Genomic DNA, 23,849 nt, shown 5'->3' with positions numbered 1-23,849 from the left:
TTACAGAAAATTGAACAGCAACAGGCCAACTTGTGGGAAGGGGTTGACAAGGTATTTTGCCTCCCCTTTCTTTTATTTTAAGCAATGCATCCTCCCCATCAGCCCATATGTATCATGTTATGTCTGTACTGTAACTGTGAATTTGTTCCATCTATTTATATTTTTTAATACTTTGTATAAATTGGAAACCGCTTTGTTTATAAAAGCGGTATATCAAGTCCCAAATAAACCTGAAACTTGATATATATGTATACTAAATTACATAGCTATTAAATTTTGCTTTGTTTAAAATAAAAGGCTTTATCTGACAATACTTGTTATCCAGTTAATTTATTCAGCCCTTCTGCCAGCTCTCTGCTTCCCAGAATTTATAATATACATGGGGATATCTTTATTCATGCATGATTTTAAAGATCCAACATCAAACTCTTAACATTTATCTTTTCCTTTCAACTTTCTTTCATCTTTTTCTGCTTCTCTACATTTGCCCCATTTCATTCTACTCAGTCCTCAATTTTCCATTTTTTTTTTTTTTTTTTTACTGCATCTACATGCAGTTTTCCACTTCTCTCCTTCACCAGCATCTCAATTCCTAGTGGCTTCCCAAGTCCTTTCTTCTCCCCCCTTCTCATCCAGTGTCTTCACTTTTTACCCCTCCTTCAACATCCCTCCCTTTCTCTCAGCACATGTTGTCTATAACTTCCCTTCTTATCTCTCTTTTCTCCTATGATCCAGCATCTCCCCTCCATTCCCACCTCCATCCTGTTCATCAGCTCCCTTTATAGGGATGTTTTCTGTTGCGATTGCCCTCGTCTGCTGCCACTACACAGAGTGCACAGCCGTAGTGACAATAAAGCAATGCTGGGTTTTGAGCCTATGCATTCATGAAAACCTCGCCACTTCTACCCCTCGGAAACAGAAGTCTGCATCAGATGGGTTGAAGTGGCAGGACTTTCATTGCATCATGGCTTAAAGGTCCTACATTCTCTAACTGCTGCTGCCACACGTCTCGGCCAGTGGCAGTAGATGGGGAAAGGAGCTGATGGACTATGAGGAGATGCTGGACAAGCTTTGATATGTTTCCCTAGTATGAGACTACTGCAAGACAAATCTTGTGAATCTCACATTTGTCACCCCTGATATAGGTTATGCCTTTCTCATCATCATTAAAGAGGAACAGCTTTGCTATGAATAACAGAACAGTTGAATTTTTTATATTTTCTCAATCAATGAAGACTTATTCAAATCTCAAGCAATGAAGACCTATTCAAATCTGCTTAAACCAAAAAATTTCAATCAGTTTTTTTGTCAAAATCTTGATTTCAACTCATCTGCTAGCACCAGATATGAGGACAACTCATTCTAATGTTAAATATGGTTGGCGTCATAATGCCTCCCCTGAAAAATGAAGTGAAATGTTGCAAATTTTTTTTCCTTCAGAATTTTGAATATGAAGACATGATTACAAACAACAGATAAGAATCAAGAAGGAATCATCTTTTGGTCTTCAAAAGAGTATAAAAAAAATTATTGCCAAAATTGAAGAAAACTGGCCCCTTAACATGGGTTTAGCTATATTTTTTCATTAAGGTAATCATTTCTTTGTACAGGCGATCAGGTGCATCAAGACCCCAGAGAAAATCCAGATGTTCCCATTCGGGAAAATTCTTGTGGTAGATGAGATTAGTAATTTCAGGAAGTAAAATGGCAACATCTTTAGGATCTGACAGAAAGTCATGCCCACCAGACCAAATTAAAGTCGGTACTGTCATGTTTTTCACATTGTACCTAGGAGGAGTAGACTAAGACAAAAGAGTTTAATGATTAGAAAAAAAAAAAAAATCAATAGCAAGTACTTATAGAATTAAACAATTCTGGTCAGAATATAATTCTAACTTAACAAATCATACTGTTTTTTAAACTAACCCATTTACCTTTAACTTACTGAGTACTGACTGCTTACAGCTAGGTCAGGGATCAATAACCTTTTTGCAGCAAAGAGCCAATTTATTCAAAATGTTTGACCAAAGATTTACAAAGAGCCGCAATGGATAGAGAAGGGGGTTTGAAATATCCCAGGTCTCCAATTTCTTGTATTGCACCTCATGTTTTTTGTGGTTCATGGCCTTATTGACTATTTTCTGAAAGGCATCTAGAAAGGAACCTGTCACCATTGTTGCTATCCGCAACTGTATTTGTAACTTTATGACTTTGTTGATAAAGTTCTCCCAAGTGGGGTAACTAGACTTCATGTCATTGATAATGGTCTGGAAGAGCCCTCACAACACACTGCACTCTTTCTCCATACCCGCATCCATCTTTACTACTACCCAGAGAAAAGCACTACGGAAATGTCGATACTGGGAGCCGCCATTCGAAGCCCAGGCAAAGCAAGTACACTCCCAGGGTGCGGGAAGCCGCTCAGCCCAGCGCATGCGACTGGCATCGGCAGTGTGTGATTTGCTTGGAAGCCCAGTCCTAGAGCACACCTCAAATTGTAGCTCCTGCCTCCTCGCGGCTGCCTTCTAAAATAGCTGCCACGACCTCTCATGGAACCACAGAAAATACCATGAGCAGCTGTGAGAGGTTGCGGCAGCTATTTCAGAAGACAGCCGCGAGGGGCCCCCGATCCTGCCACGAAGACCCCTGCTGGACCACCAGGTACCTTGGTAGGCCCAGGGGGGGTGGGGGATCATGGGGTTGGAAGGGAGATTAAAGATTCAGGGCCTGGAGCGCCGCAGCCACATGCAAGAAGATCAGCAGGTTGCCGATCCTTGAGCTAAGTATACAATTTGCATATTTGAAAGAAGCACACCTTTTATCCATGCTTGCACTCATATAGCAAATTCTATAGCCTACCCACATTTACGTGCATGTAAATATTTAGAATAGCATAAATGCATATAAACACAAAAATTCTGCAACTACCCACTTAATTTACGTACTGCATATTTCTAAGGAGGAGCATATATAGGGGCAGAGCATTAGTGAACATGGGCAGGTTTCCCAGTTGCGATATAACTTACAAAATACTTTAAGTTATATGGGTAAATGCTGCATTTAGGCACTTTCACCAGACAGAGCTGGTATTGAGTGCAAGTGTGAGAACATAAATATTAGGTGCATTGATATTGAGTTAGTCTAGTATTCTATAATGGAATTTAAGTGCCTAGGTTCCTTTATAGAATATTCTTCTCCTAAATGGAGGTGTCCAGTTATAAAATTGCTCCTCAATGCTAGACATTAGCAACTGTTCATCAGCTGAAAAATAGCAGATTTATCACAGCTGAGAATACTGACGTGTTATTAGCTATTTGGACTAGTAACCTTAGAGCTGGTTATTTTGATATAGAATTAAATTTTGAGTTGAATTATGTACAGGCTTAATTTTTATATAAAAATAAAAAATACAACTTTAGAGCTGAATGAATGGGGAGAGCAGCCCAAGGACAGGAACAGAAGAAGAGAGGCTAGATTAAAGAGAAGACTTGACTGTTCTTCTCTACTCCACGCATATTCCCTCTCCTTATTTCTGGAACTGCCTGGAAAGAAGGGGCTGGAACAGAACACACTTGCTGCACTCTGAAAAATGTGCAGGAGCTATGTTCTAGACCAATGTTCTTCAACCGCCGGTCTGCAGACTAGTGCCGGTCTGCAGAAATTTCCTGCTGGTCCGTGGCCAGAACGTGCCTCGGGCCTAAGGAGATCAATGCACAAAGGTGCGGGTGGTGGCTCCTACGCGCATCCTGCGGCAGAACGGGCAGCCTTCTCTCTGACATCGCAAGGAGCTGCTGAACGTGTCTTTGTGCACTGATCTCAGGCCCGAGGCACGTTTCGGCTGCGGTCCGGAAGTGAGGAAGAGCCATAGGGATAGGAGAGGAAATCAGATCTTTATTCAGGCTTCTCTCTCTTTCTATGGAGCAAGTAGTGGTGGTAAAGCTCAGTTCTACAGCAGCCGCAGGCAGTGAGAAAGAGGGAGCCAGCCGCGGGCAGCATAAAACATCCAGGTGGGAGCGCTGGTATGTTTCTTGCAGAGGGGAAGGAAGACAAGTGAGACAGCTGGCTTTCTCAAGGCGTTGTTTGTAAACAAGAGCGGGCAGGATACCCAGCCTCACCCAACTACCATGACTATTGAGCATTGACTATTTTCATCTGCTGTCTGTATTTTGCACTGTTCAGGAAGAAATGTATTTTTTTTTCTCTGGGGTTGTACTGCATGCAGAGTCTTGAATCTTAGGGTTTCATTTGAATATATCTGAACATTAAGAAGGGGGATAAATCCTTCTTCAGGTATATTAGTAATAGAAAAAGAAACACAGATGGGATAGTACGCCTTAGGAAACTAGACGGAGATTATGTAGAATCGGATTCCGATAAAGCCGAACTACTAAATGAATACTTCTGCTCAGTCTTTACCTGCGAGGCACCGGGGTCTGGTCCACAGTTGCAAGCAAGGCAAAGCTCAGAAGACCCGTTTTTGAATTTCAAGTTTACACCCGGCAGTGTCTACTGCGAACTATCAAGACTCAAAGTGAACAAAGCCATGGGACCGGACAATCTACACCCCAGGATGCTTAGAGAGTTGTGTGATGTTCTGCCAGAACCATTATCCGTACTCTTCAATCTTCCCCTGAGTACGTCACCCACATGTGAGAATAGCTGCCTGCTGTCCCTGGATAACACCTGTTACGGTAAGTAACTGTGCTTTCAGTAACTTCTTGAAAACATCAAAATTACTCTGTTTCCAAATGTACAGAGGAAACCGATTCCATTCCTGGGGACCTTCAGGAGACTTCCTGAAGTTGTGTAATACCAGCAGCTAAATGGTAGGATTATTGAGTTACCTGCACAAAACAGCTAGACGGTAGAATCACACAAAGTAGGCCTGAACCATATGGACAACCAGCAAAACTGTACTAAATAATTGTGCATAGTAGATGAAGCATCTAGTCAGCCACTAAAATCAGAAAAAGACAGTCTTCTGAAACTGCCATGCACCATAAGTAAAAGTATCAAGAGAGATGCTACGTATGAATGTCATATTGGTTAGAGCTATAGAAGTGGCTGCTAGAAGCTGACCAAAACTGTTTTCCAGTTTTGGGCAAACCCAAAACCTGCTACCGAAATTGTACAAACACTTGTTGACTGAAAACAAAATGGCAGCCAGCATTTATTGCCTGGTTTCAGCTGAGGCCAAAGTCCAAACCAAAAACTAAAGATTGATTATATGAATATGAACCAATGAGGCCCACTGGGACTTAGCAGAGGGCTGCTGACTGCAAAGTTTGACAAGACCAAAGAGATTATTTGTCTCCAGTCCCAAGAACTGCAAACACAGGCTGACAACTGGGGAAGCCATTTTAACAAGGACTTCAACAAGTTTGCCACATTTAGTTCCCCATTTTAATGCAGATATATTTAAATGTTCTCTAAGGCAGGAACTTTGTGAGAACGTATAAAAAGAATCAGATTATCAGTTTATGCTTACCCAAACTGTGCACAGGTAACAAGAGGAAGTAGCATGGAGATGTTTTCTGTTTTTGTATTTAGTTATAAAACTGATTAAGGACAAGCATGATGTAGATTCTTACTAAAATAGAGTAAATGGAATCAGACACTGGCCTACACTGTGGACTAGAGAATGACACGGGGACAAATTTGTCTCCATCCCCGTCCTGTCCCCACAAGTTCTGTTTTTGTCCCATCCCTGCAAGCTCTGTTCTCATCTACACAAGCCTCGAACACTTACAATTATAGTTATTACAGCTGATATCATGCAATCAGTGCAGCACAGGATGCCACCCAAATGTGCATCTAATGCCCTACCAATCGCTGGAATATCTGATGCCACATAGGCAGCTTGCAACTATGCCATATATGCAGTTTCCATAACTGGGCCATAGAAACTAGAGCTGTACTGAATAGTATAGTTTACCATTGGGATGAATATGAATAATGAAAAATATTAATTGGTCAAATATGAATAATGGGCATTGAACTTTAACATAACAAATACTAAAAGAAGCAATATGAAATCAGAGTGTTTATTTCAGTAGGATTTAGCACAATAGAGCCCTGGATTATTCGTATTTCAATTTAAATCACTATTTGACCAAATACCAATAATGTATTTGGGTCACTATTCAGGGCTTAATTGAATACAAATATTCAGTATAGCCCTAAGGTGACAGACAGCTGCTGGAACTGTGCTATACAGGCAACAGGTGCACATATACAGTGACAGATTAGCTGTGCTACACCGCCGGCTACTAGAACAGTGCTATATAACTGAATTGGAAAGCTATGACATGTGGGCGACTGCTGAAAGTAAAGAAGAAATGCAGCTATTTCAGCCACACAATGTAGCTGGATATGCAACTGAATGAGATAGATGCGTGATACTTTCATGAAATACCGGTATTGGGCGACACAGTTGGGTTAAAGTATGGAAAAAAGGAGGCTGCTAAAGCTGGGTAGTCTTGGCAGTTTTTTTACATCTATAGAAACTACCCAGTTATTGCAAGTATGCAAAACAGTGACTGCTTCAACTATACAAGAAAGGTGGTGGTGGTAGCATCAGCCACACTGGTAGATGTTGCAGGACAGCCAGACCAGCAACTGCTTTAGGAGAGCAATCCAAATGGTCTGCTGCAACCATATGACCTAGAAGGCTGCCATCCCGTACAAAGCTGGATGCTGCCACCCTGCAATGCAGCTGAATGTTGCCACTGTGCAATATGAATGGGTGCAGTAAGCATTCAAAAACAAAAAATTGACCCCGACGATTCCACAGAAGAAAAAATCCAAGAGAAACCAAAAACTCTGTGGAGAGTTGATGTTCAAGATGAGGACTCTTTATTAAAAATTCAACTTCGTAATCCACATAAAAACAACAAGGACCTAATCCTCTGGGAAGTGTGGATCCAACACAGTCCGTGTTTCGACAAATACTGTCTTCCTCAGGGGTCCCTTTGGGTTCTATGGAAAAACCTGTGGATTATGAACAAGTCTGAATAAATGTGATGTAGCAATTACAGTGCGCCGTGAAGCCCAAGAAGTTAAAGAAATAGTTGTGCACAACATGTGGAAGCGAAAAGCAGCTGAATGGGGAAAACTCTGCAATTGGGAAACTGAGCCAGCTTCAAATCATCATTAGCTACCAAACTTCTTTAACTGCATTATTTATGTAACTGAAAAAAATAGGGCAACCATGCTGAATCTGGTAAGTCAGTTGAACAACATGTTGAAGCAGATGAGAAGAACACAGCCACCAGGAATTGTACAGCTTGACCAAATAGGAGTTATTAAGCAGAGTGAAAAAAACACAACTACCTTTATCTTTAAAAAAAAAAAAGAGCCAATTGGGACACCTCTATGTGCAGTTGAACAATTCTGTTCAGAAAAAAAAAAAAAAGAGAAAAATTAAGAGAATACTACTGTGATGGTAAGAAGCAAGTTTTGACTACTTGTATGCCAAAATACAGCCAGCTGGCTGAAGATAATTCTTTGTAAAAACTACTGATGTTAGGAAGTCCTATAAAGGAAAAACTTGTAAAACTGCAATTCATGACTGACTGGCCTAGTGGTTATAGCTACAGCCTCAGCACCCTGAGGTTGTGGGTTCAAACCCTGTGCTGCTCCTTGTGACCCTAAACAAGTCACTTAATCCTCCACTGCTTCAGGTACATTACATAGACTGTGAGCCCACCGGGAAAACGTTTGAGTACTTGATTTGTAACCCGTTCCGAGCTCTTCTTGGAGGGTGGGCAAAAAACTGAACGAATAATATTCAAATTAAACAGAGGTAAAACCAGTAGAATCTGCATCTACTATTCAGATGCTATAATATGTATTAAAGCAACTGCACCGGAAAGGAGAAATTAGGTTCTTACCTGCTAATTTGCTTTCTTTTAGACTCTCCAGACCGGCATATGTTAATCTTACAAACTGGTATATATCTCATCATGACCAGCAGGTGGAGACACAGAAAACTCTGGAATAGTACATAATAGGTACCTTTCCCTATTCCTATCAGTCTGCTGAATAGCCAAGCAGAACTAAGAACTTAAACAGAAATAAACAAGACTCCGAACAGGAGTAACAACTAATAGACCTGAATGCTGTTGGAAAATGCAAAGGAGAGATCCCGGTAAGAAAATGTCCCCACAGCTCGCCAGCTGAGCCACAGCCGTTCTTCTTCAATTCTCCCCAGCCCTAGAAAAGTACTAGAATCCACAGAAAAAAACAAAATCTGCACACGCAACATCCACAAGAACAACACAATAGACAGAGTGGAGTCCTATGCTGGTCTGGAGAGGCTAAAAGAAAGTAAATTAGCAGCTAAGTCCTAATTTCTCCTTCTTTAGCAACTCTCCAGACCGGCATAGGTTAATCTTACAAGCGGGACGCACCAAAACCAGCCCATGAGCAGAGCCGCTACCTGAGTGCTCTTGGTGCCCACGACGATTGACTTAGGCCACCACAGTGGCATTGTCCTACAGAACCCAGACTGACTTGCCCATTCAAGAAGAAGTGGAAGGCTAACAGCACCAGACAGACAGCTCTGGTCTCCAGAACATTGATCGACCAGGACGCCTCCTCTGTGAACCAGGTGACCTGGGCTCAGTGACCTAGACACTGAGATCCCCAACCGAGGAGACTGGCATCCGTGAGAAACACTGTCCACTGTGGCTGATCCAGACTCATCCCTTGAACAAGAAGGGAGGTCTGGAGCCACCAACGAAGACTGCAGCGCGCCAAGCCGCTCAGAGGAACAAGGAGATCCAGACAGTGCCTCTGGGGCGACCACCTCCGAAGCAGAACATACTGGAGGGGACGCATGTGAGCCCGAGCCTACCTCACTACGTCTAGGGAAGCCGTCATCGACATCAAGACTTGGAGGAAATCCTGTGCCCGAGGACACTGGGATGCCATAAGCAGGCAAATATGAGATTGCAATTTGCTTACCCGGGCCTCTAGGAGGAAGACCTTTCCCAAGGAGGTGTTGAACACAACTTCAAAGTACTCCAAGTACTGAGAAGGGGACAACCGACTCTTGGAAAGGTTGACCACCCATCCCAGCAACCACAGAAACTCCACCACCCGAGCTGTGACCCGGGTGCTCTCCTAAATTGACTTTGCCCGAATCAACCAGTCATCAATGTAGGAATTTACCCAGAATGCTCTCTGTCCACAAGGCCGCCGCGACAACCACCATCACCTTGGTGAATGTCCGAGGAGCCGTGGCCAGACCAAAAGGAAGCGCACAGAACTGATAGTGCTGACCCAAGATCATGAAGAAGGATACAGTACTACTCGAAAGGGTTCAGAGAAGAGCGACTAAAATGGTTAAGGGGCTGGAGGAGTTGCCGTACAGTGAGAGATTAGAGAAACTGGGCCTCTTGTCCCTTGAAAAGAGGAGACTGAGAAGGGACATGATAGAAACATTCAAGATAATGAAGGGAATAGACTTAGTAGATAAAGACAGGTTGTTCACTCTCTCCAAGGTAGACGAGAGGGCACTCTCTAAAGTTACAAAGGGGATAGATTCCGTACAAATGTAAGGAAGTTCTTTTTCACCCAGCACTGAGGAGACCTGCTGAATCAGGTCTTGCAGCTCAACCCTCTGAAAAAGGCGCACCACGAATGCCTCCTCGCCGGAAACCCGACGCCCCACCACCAACGGCAATCTCCTCGAGAGGATCCTGGAATTCCTCAAGAGGGTCCAGGTCCTCATCCAGGCCACCACCCTCCTCTGACCACAAATCCTCATCCCAAGCCACCCTAGGGTGTTTGGATGAGGGAGGAGAAAGAGGGGACACCAAAGGTGAAGAGGGAGGAAAAGCCACAGGGGGTGCGGAGGGATTCCCTCCCCCCTCCAAAACCCCCTGGGTGCACGCGAGACCCCCCAGTCGCCTGAAAATAGGCTCTACACAAAGCAAAAATTAAATCGGGAGAAAAAAAACCCCGGGGGTCCCATAGGACTCCCTGCCACAGCAGGGGACCCAGCAGAAACCTGCCCCTGTTTTTCCAATACAGGGGGAAGATCACCCGAGGTTGCAGACAAAATGGAGGGGCCTGCCATCAAAAATGGCGAAGTTCCCACCAAAAACAACCCCCCCAGGGCCTGTAGCGGCTGGGAAGCCTGAACTGTCCCAGCTGTTAAAGCAGGCAAACCAGTATCAGCTGTTAAAGAAACAGCCGAGAGGGACTCTCCAGCTGAACCGGAAGTAAGGGAATCCTTTTTATCCCTAATGTCAGCAGCTGAGGAAATCCCTCCGTGGGTGGTGGAGAAGCCCGGCCTTCCCCCACTGCTCCTTGCCGACTCGTGAGGCACCAGTGGCGGGAAGCCCTGGTCGCCAGCACCGGCTGCTGACGAGACTCCTCCACCGCACGCTGGCTGCGAGTGTCTCGCGTCTGGATCAAATTGAGCATCTCTTCTCCTAAGAAGTGCTCAATTGCTCCATACACGACCTAGCTAAAAGAAAAGTGCTGGTTAGTTGAAAAATACAGTAATTTAGAGCATATTTAAAAGGAAAGCAATCCTTCAGACCGGCACTACCTCAGGATTTTTTTTTTTTTTTACAGAATAGACTCCACTGGCTCTTAAAGCAGTATGCCTTGCCTGAACTAGGGACAAGGCTTACTGCTGAGGCACCTCTACAAAAATGTTGGGGAGGTGGAGGAAAAGGGGGGAAGGACCCAGTACGAGACCTGCCAGGTGTGACACCCCCGAGATTGGATGGACCCCAAAACAGGGCCCACCAAGCTCAACCAGCATAAAAACGAGGAACCAGGATCCCTAAACAAATCCAACAGCCCTACCAAGGGAGATGGGTACATCTCACTCACATCTGCTGAAGACTGATAGGAATAGAAAAAGGTACCTATTTTGTACTATTTCAGAATTTTGTTTCAGTCTCCACCTGCTGGTCATGATGAGATATATACCCGCATGTATGATTAACCTATGCTGGTCTGGAGAGTTGCTAAAGAATTACAAAATTAAATCAAACAGCAGTGAACTAAAGAACAAGGGTCCTAGGAAGGGGTAAATTACAGGGACCAAATTTAATTGCTATCAGAAAGAATACTCGGCTCATAAAAATGGCAGGATAAAAGCCCTTAAATTTGAGTCTCAGAGATATCCAGAAAGAACTCTTTAAGAGCCATTAGGTCAGGAGCCACACAAGAGAAAAAAAAAGTCTCATTTTTATTCTAACTTGGAGAGCTAATAAATGACTGGAATTGCCTATTGTGAAACAGCCAGCTAGGAAACACTTGGAGGGGGGGGGGAGGAAAAACACCAGATGACAGAATTGGAAAGAATTTTGCCAGTCTGACTTCACTGATATTAATGCCACACAAAGTAGCTAATCCTCCACAGAGTCTACAAAGGTTCAAAAGCATTCAAATCTCTGTATTCCATGGCATGTTGACACAATCTGCTTTTGACCAGTGGTGATAGAGAACTGGTGATCTTGAAGGTCAGGAAAAAAATAAGAACTACTAAATCCTCATCCTGAATCTTTCATCACTCTGCCACTATCAAACAAAAGGACATTACTTTAGGGCATGCTTTCATTCTGTCCCTGAAAGGACTAAACATATGTGAAAAATATTTTACCTGGTTATAATGAGCCATATTTTTCTCCTTACTGCCCCAGTCCAAAGCAGCCAGTTCTCCTGATTTTACTATCTACAATGAAATGAAAAATATTTCAAAGATTCACAGGTATCTCCAAAAATTATGAATTAAGAATATTTAACATAAGGAGGAGTAGGGATATGACCGATGAGGCCAGCTACGTTTTGAAATCTGCACTTAACAGACTTGATCTTGTGCAGATGTAGTCACTGAGGTCTATTCCCTTAATGAAAAATAAGAGAAGTTGAAAAAAATGATGAACTAATAATTATGAACTGTAGAGATATATTACAGAAAGTGTTTAAACTTCTTAAGTTTGTATGAATGTATCACTGAATGAGGATATTGCTGAGATATATACTCCAAAAATATCTAAACATGTGGAGCTAGATTTCCTATAATGTGCTACTGCATTAGTGTGCACTAACAAGACCTGTATAAAATGGGACCTGTTGTAATTGTTAATGCACATGAGCCCAAGGTAACACAATAATGCCTTTTACTAAATTTAACCCTTGATGTCTTCTGCCACTCTAGTGATGTAAAAATACTATTTAAACAGTACACAAGATAAAATATTTTTGTTATCTAAAGGTTAAATTAATTATTTCCTTGAGTCCCTCCAGAACAGTCCAGATGGGTTTGTGCCATCATACCAGCAGGTGGGGACTCATAAATAATGAGCAGTGATGTCATACCTTTCATATCTTAAAAATCCTGTGCAGCAGCTTGGCCAGCCAGCCAGTATTTGAACAAAGCAGTAGTGGTCAAAAGCACATATAACAAAATCCCCCCCCAAGAACTAGTAACTTCAATACACAACCATATGTACACTGACCAACTTACAGTCAGAGAAAGAAAGAAATGAAAACAATAAAAAAAAGTCTCATCATATTGGAACACTGATACTGGTAAAAAATCATTACAGGATGGGTTCTGGACTGGTCCTCTACAGTTGTGTTGCTCATAATAGGGTATCAGGAAAACTCAAAAAAAGGGGAAGAGACCCAAACAATGAAAATAGCTGGTCTTCCCTAACCCTATAACAGGGGTGATAGGAAGAGACAGCTCGAACCAATGGTATCTTAAATAAATTATTTATGATGGTGATGAATGGGGAGCCCTCAGTCACACAGCTCGCAATGGGGTTTTACAAAGCCCCTAATGCACCAGCTGTCACATGTATATACCCATGAGGGTATATTCTGTGAAACATCCCCGGGTTCACCCGTAAGTGATCAAATGTGTACTAGTGCAAAATAATAATCAACAAAAAGTGGTAGGAGCTGTCTCTGCCTCTCATCTAAGGGTGCAGGTGTGAGGAACAGGCAAACAGTCTATGAGGTACTTAGTTTCTTCGTAGTCAAAAGCTCAAGGCAGCCGAAAGGCTTATCCTAACATGTCCGTCCAAAGGAACTCCGTTTCGAGGGTACAACAGACCCCCTTCCTCAGGGACCCCCTTCCTCAGCTGTAAGCTATAACCCAAATCACTCAAACACCCGCTTGAATGTAATAGTTGAAAATGGCTCATAATAGGAGGCATTGTCCTTTAGAAGCAGTACACAGGCTCTTTCTGATCAACTACAGAACTTATACTTAAATTTAACGGTAATTTAAGCCTCAAGGCAGTATTGGGTTTAGCAAAGATCTCTCTCTCTCTAATGTCCTAATTTCAGTATTGTGACAGTTCCAGCCCTAAGGCTAGACCCGTCTCCTTTAAAAACAAGGCAACAATATTTCCCAAAAGCAGAAAGCTCTCTGAAACAGTGATTCAAATGCTTTAGAGGACCTGGCTGCCTACTCTGAAGAAACTGACCCAGAGAAGGAGTCTTGGTCACCTTTGATAGCCTGCCAGGATAATAATCTCATCTTTAAACAGAAACCTAGACCTTACAGGGGGAAAGCCAAGCCAGCTCCCTTTAGCCAGAAAGAACAGGAATATACAAAGTGACCAAAAGAGGGAGCCAGAGAGACTCAAAGGTCCGGATTCTGTATGGAACACCCGGTATCAGAAGCCGACGGGCGTCCTATACAGAATCGGGCCTAAGCCAGCTTAAAAAGAACCTGATTCTCTAACCGACGTCCATGTTACAGACACCGGTTAGAGCTTATCGTGGCAAGGGATCTCCCTGCCGTGATAGGTTTAGCAGCAATCCGTCCCCAACCCCCACAAAGACTTCAGGCAGGAAGGATGCCCAATTCCTCCTGCAGGAACTCCTCCCCACTCCCCGGGTAGATCGCGCAGCAGGGGAGATGCTCAATCCCTCCTGCCGGAACCTCCCCATCTGCTGAACCTCCCAGTCCACCCCCCCGGACCCCCATACTAGAACCCCTCCCCACCCACGGACTCCCCTCTAACCTTTTTTGATTGCCGACCAGACGGGTCCTCCCTCCGTCTGTCCGGCAGGCCCGCATTCATCTGAATGGTGGGCCTGCCCCTTTCCGGAGCATTGTGGGGAGGGGCCTAAGGCCTGATTGGCCCAGGCGCCTAAGCCCCCACCCATAGGAGGGACCTTAGGCATCTGGGCCAACTGGAATCTTAAAACACATGCGGACTGTGAAAAACTGCAGGCAGGCCTTAAGAAATTGGAAGACTGGACGTCTAAATGGCAAATGAAATTCAAAGGGGACAAATACAAAGTGATGCACATTGGGAAGAATAATCCATATCATAATTATCGGATGCTAGGGACCATCTTACAGGTGATCGCTCAAGAAAAGGATCTGGATATCAGACAATACCGAAGCCTTCCGCCCAATGTGCGGCGACAACCAAGAAGGCAAACGGGATGCTAGGAATTATTAGAAAAGGGATGGTTAACAAGACTAAGAATGTTATAATGTCTCTGTATCGCTCAATGGTGCAACCTCACCTTGAGTATTGCATTGAGTTCTGGTCTCCTTATCTCAAAAAAGATATAGTGGCACTAAAAAAAGTTCAAAGAAGAGCGACCAAGATGATAAAGGGGGTGGAACTCCTCTTGTACGAGGAAAGACTAAAAAGGTTAGGGCTCCTCAGTTTGGAAAAGAGAGGGCTAAGGGGAGATATGATTGAAGTCTACAAAATCCTGAGTGGTGTGGAACGGGTACAAGTGGATTGATTTTTTACTGTATCAAGATTTACAAAGACTAGGGGACACTCAAAGTTACAGAGTAATACTTTTAAAACCAATAGGAGGAAATATTTTTTCACTCAGAGAATAATTAAGCTCTGGAACGCATTGCTATAGGACAGGGGTAGGGAACTCCGGTCCTCGAGAGCCATATTCTAGTCGGGTTTTCAGGATTTCCCCAATGAATATGCATTGAAAGAAGTGCATGCAAATAGATCTCATGCATATTCATTGGGGAAATCCTGAAAACCCGACTGGAATACGGCTCTCGAGGACTGGAGTTCCTTACCTTGCTATAGGATGTGGTAAGAGCAGTTAATGTAGCTGGTTTTAAAAAAGGTTTGGACAAATTCCTGGAAGAAGTTTCAAGCTTTTAAGTTTTATTTAAAATTTGATGAATTGCTTAATCGTAATACAAAGCGATGAACAAGTCTAAAAAAAATAATACATCAACAAATACAAATACAAGGCTTCAATACAAATAACAGACACAACAATTAACATAAACAGGACCAAAAAGGAAGCGGGGGAAGAAATACAATGTATGATAGTAAATGAGATGGGTAATGGATATAACAATTGGGAAGGATAAAATTTTTAAAAAGATCAAAAGTTGGAGTTAAAAGGTGTGACCTAATTATAAAAGGCTAGCAGTCAAAAGCATCTTTAAAAAGAAAGAATTTTAACTTGCTTTTAAACCTATCAATGAGAAGTTCTTCCCTTATGTGTATTGGAAGGGAGTTCCACAATTGTGGAGCGACAACTGAAAAAATATATTGTCTCCATGTGTTAATGGATTTAAGAGAGGGGACAACCAGCAAATGTTGATCATTAGATCTAAATGATCGGGTGGGGGCATACGGTATTAAGACTGTCAATAAAGGAAGGGGATTTGTAAAGTATTGATTTAAGGGTTAGTAGACATATCTTGTAGGTTATTCGATGTGCCACCGGAAGTCAATAGATTTTTTTGAGAAGTGAAATATGGTCAAATTTTCTTTGCTTTCCATATGGTGATAGAGGCGTTTTTAATAAGTTGCAGGCGCCTAATTTCTTTAAGGGGATGCCTGTGAACAAAGCATTACAGTAGTCAGTTCTGGAAATGACCAATGAGTGGATTAATATGTTAAGAGATTTGGGTTCTAACCATTTTGAAACTGAGCAGATTTGTTGTAATCTAAAAAACGTGGATTGGATTATGCTGCTAATATGCTTGTGGAAGCATAGTTTATGATCGAAAATGACCCCTAATATCTTTATAGAAGTAATTGCTCGAAGGGTAGTGCCGACCAAAGTAATGGGATGATGAAGTTTAAGTCCTTCTTTCGAAGGGAAGAGCATCATGTTGGACTTATTGGCGTTAAGCGCCAACCGATTTGCATTGAGCCAGTGATGAATTTGTCTAGGTTTCTGATTAATAGATTCAACTTCTGATGGGTTCTCAGGGTCTAGAGAGTGGAGAAGTTGAATGTCATCTGCATAAGCAAACACATTGAATCCTATGGACTGACAGAGGATCATCAAGGGAGCCAGAAAGATGTTAAACAGGAGGGGGTGAAAGGATAGACCCTTGGGGAATTCCAAAATTAGTGATGAGTTTTTCAGAAATAATATTGTTAAATGAAACTAGTGAAGATCGATTAGAAAAATAGGAGCAAAACCAGACCAGGATCCAATCGATGATACCTATAGCTTCCAGTCATTCGAGAAAAAGGTTGCGATACACGGTGTCAAATACCGAGGAGAGGTCGAGGGAGATTAAAAGAACAGATTTGTGATGGTCCAGATGATAATGAATAACCGTTGACATACCTATTAATGAATGCTCAGTAGAGTGATGTTGCCTGAAACCTGTTTGTTTAGGGTGTAGGATGTTTGTTTTTTCAATGAATTCTGAGATTTGAATGAATACGGATTTTTCTGTTAATTTTGTTAAGAATGGAATATTGGCTGACAGAGGGTAGTTTGATTTATCATCTGAACTGATTTTATGATCTTTTATGATCAACTGAATGTTTGCTTCTTTCCACAACTTGGGTAAAATACTTTGTTGAAGACTTTCAATTGCCAATGTATGAATGGAGGGACTGAAAATTGGAAAAAACGTTTAAGGAGAGATGGGGGAATTGATTCACCCTGAGAACCCTTAGTATTGACACTCCGAATGAGTCGTTCGATCCCCCTTAAACTAGGGAGATTAAAATTGGGCACATTTAGAGGAAAGAAGGATTGAATCAGTGGAATCAGTATTTAGGGTTGATGGTTTTGTTGTGGACAGGTTTTGTTTTATATTATTGACTTTATTGGAAAAGTGGGAAGCAAGTTCCTGGACTGTAGGCAGATTAATATTTGGGGTATTTTGTATTTGAGGTTGGGGATTTATAGATCTTAATATTGAATAGAGGGCCAAGGAGTTTTTGGCTCTCTCGATACAAGTAGTGTAGTACACTTCTCCCTCAATATTTACGGGAGTTAGGGGCAGAGCTGGCCCGCGAATATTAAAAAAACGCAAATAATATTCGGGCTGGTTCTGACCCACCCCCTGCCTTCCCCCGGAATCCCAGATCTTACCCTTAAACCCTCTGAGACTCCCCAGATACTACGGGAGCCACAGCAGCCATTTCCTATGAGTGATCTGCAATGGGCAGGAGCATAGGAAGATCGCTCCTGCCCTGAAAGTCCGCTAGACCACCAGGTAAGGTTCCAGGAAATCTCAGAGGCCTTAAAAATAGTCCCCAAAATTAAAATCACTTTTTAAAAAAATATCGCAAATAACCAAATCCTCTGAAACCGTGATTTGGAGGAGCAGTGTATTTCATTTTGACTTGGTTTATTTTGGATTTGTAGAATGTTGACTGTTCTTTAAATCTATTCAAGTTGGCACGGGCTTTGTTCTGTCTCCATCTACGTTCCAAAGCTCTACGTTGCTTTCTTATAAGCGCAAGATCAGCAGTATACCATGGGTTAAAAAGTTTCCGAGGTGATATTATTTTGGTCTGGATAGGGGCTAATTTGTCCATAAGGACATTTGTGGCTTCATTCCACTGGAGGAAGTGGTCAATTATCGAGGATGTGTCTGAATCAGAAAATGCTAAGTTAAAGGCTGAACTAATTGTTTCAGTGAAGAGTTTGTTTTGATCTTGATATTTGATGGATTTTGGCTCTGAATTTAGATTTGGGAGTATAGCAGAGTAATTCACTGAAACAGGATAATGATCAGTCACGGAAGAGGATACTAGGCCCAATGGAGTAATTGAAGTTAGGCGTATTAGGAATTAGAATCATATTGATTGTATGTCCTGCCTGATGAGTCGGGTTGGTTAATAAAGGTAGTAGGTCGAGGTTATTAAAGTGAATAAGAACCTCTGAAGTAAAGATACTATTAGAATCATCAAAATGAATATTAAAGTCACCAAGGATCACAGGGTTCAAAGTGGATGAACAGAAGTCCAAGAGAAGAGATTGTAAATTAGAAAAGACATCATGCATAATTGGAAGGGGTAGATAAAGTAGTAAAGCATCTATTTTCGGGTTTGAGTCGATTTTAAATTGTAGGTTCTCAATCATTGAGTTAGGAGGTGAACATTCCGTACAGATAGACAAGGCATCTCGGGAAATAACCGCAAACCCCTCCACCACATTTTTGGGAACGATGATTGTAAAGAAAGTAAAAGCGAGGACAAGAGTAAGAGAGATAGGCTTCCTCACCTTCAGAAAGCCATGTTTCAGTCAGGCATAGAAGATCGAAGGAATGTTGAATGATCAGATCTTTAATAAGGTGATATTTAGTCTTGAGTGAACAAGTATTTAATAGACCAATTTTGAGTTGGAGAGTTCATAGTCTGCTGTTGAGACAGACATGGGATGGTAGCATGGAATGCTGCTGGCCGGTTATCACAGCCGCACTGAAGATACATAATTTTCTAAAATGTGAAAACTATAAAGGAGCTTCGTACTATATTATGAGAGGCAACGCATTTCTGAAATCCCCCGAAGGTCCGGTGCGGATTGAACTACCCAAATAGAAGAGGGCGTTGGGAGTTTGCAATGCAGATCAGCGCTGACTGTGGCAGGATCTACTAGAGATAAATGTTAGGAAGGGAATGGCTAAAAGTTGAGTATCATTACATAAATAAAATTTTTTTAAAAATGTGTTAAGGGGTTGAAAGTAGGAGTGAATGTAAATGATTATGGAAACAACGGTACATGATGTGGACCTGAAATAATATGTAGATCATAAGAGGTCCTATGATCTGACTGTTCAGTACATTATGATAAGTGAAGTGCTCAAGGGGAAGCTTCAAGTGTCATTAGGAAAGTAACAGTATTTAAAAAGTAGTATTTTGCTTAAGTAGATGGAAAAGCATTAATTCTCATTTTTTGAGGGTTTATAAGGAGGTATTAAAAAATAGGAGATTGTTTAACCATCTTTTCACCCATTTGTCCTATACAAACTATTTGGGGTTTTGCCAGGTACTTTTAACAGATCGGCTTCCACAAAGACGGGATACTGGGCTACATGAACCATTGGTCTGACTCAGTAAGGCTATTCTTATGTTCTTAATAAAGGAAACGTTTAAGATCAACTGGTAAACCTTAACCAGGGAAACTATCGGGAAGAGAACTACATGACAGCAACAGGACTTACATTAAGAAATAGAATTAGAGAAAGAAACAGAATTTTAAAAAATGTGCTAAAGTGACCATGACTAAAACATGTCTGGCTACACAGAAAAATGAGATTGATGAGATCACGAAACAGTGGCAGGCAGGGAGAGGTGCACAAAATGATCTCAAAGCCTCTGTCTTCAGTGCTGGAAAAGGTCACGTGTAAAGCTTCGTCAGATATCAACTTTTTTACAATTCTTGTCAAGTTCCGTTAGGTTGGAAAAAATAAAAATATATCTCAGAATAAGACCATTAGATGAAGCAGTATAACTAAAATTTGAAGACTGTTGGTAATACTGCTATAAGAATTGTTAGTGACCAAAAACAGCAAATTCACATGGAGGTAAATATTACTTTTTCCTCACAAATGAATTTTTACATACCATTTATATCAAATCCTAATCCCAAATAACAAAGATTAGTACCAAGGCTCTTTGCTGAAAACAGCAGGTCTTGAGTACAGGATGAAATTATCAAAGATAGTTTCGATTGTGTTGCCTACAAAATGGCACATTTAGCATTTCAAATTTTTAAATATGTATTCCATGTTACCTGTATCCAGTGTATCATGTTCAGTACAGATGTCCCAGCTGGGTTGTGTGAAGCATACACATTTACTCGACTCTGCAAAGAAACAAAATAAAAAAAATTGATCTGAGAACTAATCTTACACAAAATTGCCAGAATCAGCCAAACTGCATCTCAGAGAAATTCACAAAACAGTTTCATATCATTTTTTTTTCATAAAATCTGCAAAGCTAATGGTTAAGTTAAAAAAAAAAAAAGAACAAACTGTGACATCTCCATGGACCAGTCAAATTCTGCCTCTAGTTCAGAGCTACTCTATTCTGATTCTTGAGGTCCACAGGCAGGCCAGGTTTTCACGATATCTACAATGATTTGCTTATACTGCCTCCTTGGTATGCAAATTTTTCTCATGGATATCCTAAAAACCTGCCTGCCCTTGGACCAGAATTAAGTAGTCTTGCTCTAGTTGCTCACTGGCCAATTTTTTTTCCTGGCACACACCATCTCTGATGCACAAAGTCTCAACTGTGCCCAAAACTTACCCCCACCTCCCTTTTATTAAGCACGACAGTGTCGGAGCATTTGCCATGCGGCACTTGGCTGCACAGCTTAGTAAAAAGGGAACAGTCTGTTTAATTTATCAATGAAGTATAAATTAGCCATTGATGATATTGTAAGACTTCCAGAACACAGCATTTTGAGCTATTCCACTTTTACTAACAGTTAAATTTTTTTAATATGTGCAAAAGTATAGCTCAAGGATTCTGGCTTGTTCACTTATTGTATATAACATCAAGTGTGGCAGAGGTGCGCTTTCTGAACAGCAGAATACAAGTCCTCACAGCATAAGCAATGTCACTGATGGAGCCTGCACAGGATAGCTTCTCCAGCTAAGTACTAGAAGCTCTGGATTGGAATCACATCACTGTGTATGTCTGCCACTTCTCACCTGTAGCTATTAAAAGGGACCACTTCATTCTATTTATTCAGCTTGAATAGAATATAACTCCCTGGAGAGGTGGGTGGGTATGCGAGCACTAGTATCTGGTTGTACATAGCGAACACCTGCTACAGGTAACTAATTTAAGTTTCCTCCAAGAACAAGCAGGATAGTAAGTCTTTATACCGTGTTTCCCCGAAAATAAAAGGCACTAGGTTTTATTTTCGGGGTATCCACATGATCATCTCTCCCTCCCTCTCTTTCACCCCAATTCTTCCGCTTTCCTTTCTCTCCCCCACATGTGCAGCATCTTTCCTCCTCTCCTTCCCTCCCATCCCTTGTGCAGCAGAACCCTTGAGCACCCCTCTGCCCCCCACCGCGCAGCTGAACCCCTGCTGATCTGATAACGCGGCAGAGTGAACGACGGACAAGGCCAAGCAGCCTGTTTAGAATGCTGCTGGCCCGATGCTGCTTCGATTGAAGGAAGGGCTCGCTCGCGGTTGGCGGGAAGGATGGAGTGTCAGCAGGGGTTTGGCTGCGCAATGGGGATAGGGCTTATATTAAAACCTACCCGAAAATGATGCTAGGGCTTATTTTGGGGGGAAATGGTAGTATGGAACTCCCTAGCTACAGGCTGCCTTCAACAGAAAAAGGGAAAACAAAGGTGCAACTAGCTGATTTCAACATTTTTGGTCACAGCTAGAGTGTGGAGTAGTGGTTAGAGCTACAGCCTCAATCCACAGTGTGTAGTGTGCTTTCACCTCTGAAGACATGAGGCCTGGTAAAATCTCTGGTACAACACTAAACTAAGGTGGAACCTGACACCATCTTAGGAAGGAACCCAGGATGAGTGCACAGAACTAACCTGTTATTGAACTTGGGGGCTCTTTTACTAAACCACTATTATAGCTAGGGATCACCCTGGCATCTGTTCCCAGGTTCATTCTGCTGCCTGGACAACAATTCCCTGTACTAGAGCCAGCATCAGCCAGGAAGGTGATATCCTGAAGAGGGAGCTCTGTCTACACTACACCCTGCCCCTTTAGTAGCAGATCCTTTCTCTTTCCAATTCCAACTACTATCCCTTCAGAAGCTTCCTTGGTACTCCATAAAAGAGCACGTTAAGTGTCACTTTTTCATTCAGCTCAATTCTAAAGTACAAACCTCCCTCTTTTACTCTGAAGGGTAAATTCCTCTTATATAAAGTATTGGCTCTCATACCAGTAAAGAAAGATTAGGTTCTTAACTCGACAATCTTCTTTCTTGTAGATGTGTCTAGTTGAGGAGGCTGCCAATACAGGTTCTGCATGGTATCTGGATGCACATATATCAATAAAGACTTTCTTGAAGAATACTTAATTGGACTTAGTTTTCCTTGCATGCAACCCCAGTTGAATCCTGTGGTTCCTTCCCTACTTTTTGGACTTTGCTTTTTGATATGATCAGCCACCTCTTCAACTCTATCTTCAATTCAATAGCGTACCACACCGCAGGTTGCTGAGCAAGATGTTCTATAGGATTAGGTGACACATTGACGAAATGGGTTGGGAACTGGCTTGGAGGTAGGCTTCAAAGGGTGGTGGTGAACGGCACACCCTCTGAAATGACGGAGGTGATCAGTGGAGTGCCACAGCGCTCGGTCTTGGGCCCAATCCTATTCAACATCTTTATAAGGGACTTGGCAGAAGGGCTTCGGGGTAAAATAACATTATTCGCCGATGACGCCAAACTAAGTAATGTAATGGGCAAATGCACAATAGATGATGTTTCAATGCCCGACAACATGATGCACGACCTACTCCTACTGGAGCGCTGGTCTAGGTCCTGGCAACTCAGCTTCAATGCCAAAAAATGCAAAGTTATGCACCTGGGCAGCCAAAATCCATGCAAGACTTACACCCTAAATGGCGAGATCCTAACAAGAACTGAAGTGGAGCAAGCTTCATCCAAAGCAAGACAAGTCATAGGTTGCATACGCAGGGGTTTCGTCAGCCGAAAGCCGGAAGTCATTATGCCATTGTATAGATCCATGGTGAGGCCCCATCTGGAATACTGTGTGCAATTCTGGAGGCCGCATTATCGCAAGGATGTGCTGAGACTGGAGTCGGTTCAGAGAATGGCTACCCGGATGGTCTCAGGACTCAAGGATCTCCCATACGAGGAACGGTTAAACAAATTGCAGCTATACTCACTCGAGGAGCGCAGAGAGAGGGGGGACATGATCAAGACGTTCAAGTATCTCTCGGGCCGCATAGAGACGGAGAAAGATATCTTCCTCTTCAAGGGTCCCACGACAAAAGAGGGCATCTGTGGAAAATTAGGGGAGGGAAACTACAAGCTGACACCAGGAAATTCTTTTTCACAGAAAGGGTGGTTGATCGCTGGAATAGTCTTCCACTGCATATGATCGAGGCCAGCAGCGTGCCTGATTTTAAGGCCAAATGGGATTGTCACTTGGGATCTATTCACAGAGCAAAGGAAGAGGAGGGATCTATTCACAGGGCGAAGGTAGGGGAGGGACATTAGGGTGGGCAGACTAGATGGGCCTTGGCCCTTATCTGCCGTCTATTTCTATGTTTCTATCTCCAAACAAGTTGTCTCCATGGCATGTCCACAAGCCTCTCCTGAACCTCCAGTTCCAGGTCAGGAGACATGCAGCTACGACAGTCTGTACATCCCCACACCCATTACAGAGAGTTTGGATGCTATATCAAAAGTGTCATAGGTGTTCTTGGCTATAAATTTCCTACATTGCATCTTGGCCAGCTGGTAAAGCTCTTCAGCCTGTTCCTAAGGGAATCAGCCAAAGATAGTGTACTGTGAGTCAAATACCTCAAGTACATGTTTTTGTAGAGCAGATAGGACTGGATACAGGCAATAAGCATCAAGACCTGAAAAGTCCCAAACAAGTCTAGGATCCTAGCCTCCCTGCCTGGGGGAACTGAGGCATGAG

At 42.4% G+C, this 23,849-nt stretch overlaps 1 protein-coding gene across 3 annotated transcripts in view; it reads right to left on the bottom strand.

The window, feature by feature from the left end:
- Positions 1-474: 474 nt before the first annotated feature.
- The window catches only part of LOC117358694 (lysosomal acid lipase/cholesteryl ester hydrolase-like), a 76,504-nt gene continuing 53,129 nt past the window's right edge, over positions 475-23,849 (bottom strand). For 2 of the 3 annotated variants that reach the window (XM_033940222.1, XM_033940223.1), the window contains exons 8-10: positions 19,981-20,052; positions 11,627-11,698; positions 475-1,802 (exon numbers count right to left, since the gene is read on the bottom strand). In XM_033940222.1, coding sequence (XP_033796113.1) covers positions 1,569-1,802; positions 11,627-11,698; positions 19,981-20,052 — 378 coding nt within the window. In that variant the 3' untranslated portion in view covers positions 475-1,568. Of the gene's footprint in view, positions 1,803-6,900; positions 6,991-11,626; positions 11,699-19,980; positions 20,053-23,849 lie in introns of those variants that run through there. The other variant, XM_033940224.1, reaches the window with a different exon arrangement.

This window comes from Geotrypetes seraphini, chromosome 4 (genome assembly GCF_902459505.1).
Source record: "Geotrypetes seraphini chromosome 4, aGeoSer1.1, whole genome shotgun sequence".
Taxonomy (NCBI): domain Eukaryota; kingdom Metazoa; phylum Chordata; class Amphibia; order Gymnophiona; family Dermophiidae; genus Geotrypetes; species Geotrypetes seraphini.
The sequence above is the reverse complement of the archived record's forward strand: the minus strand, read 5'-3'. Positions and strand labels throughout refer to the sequence as shown.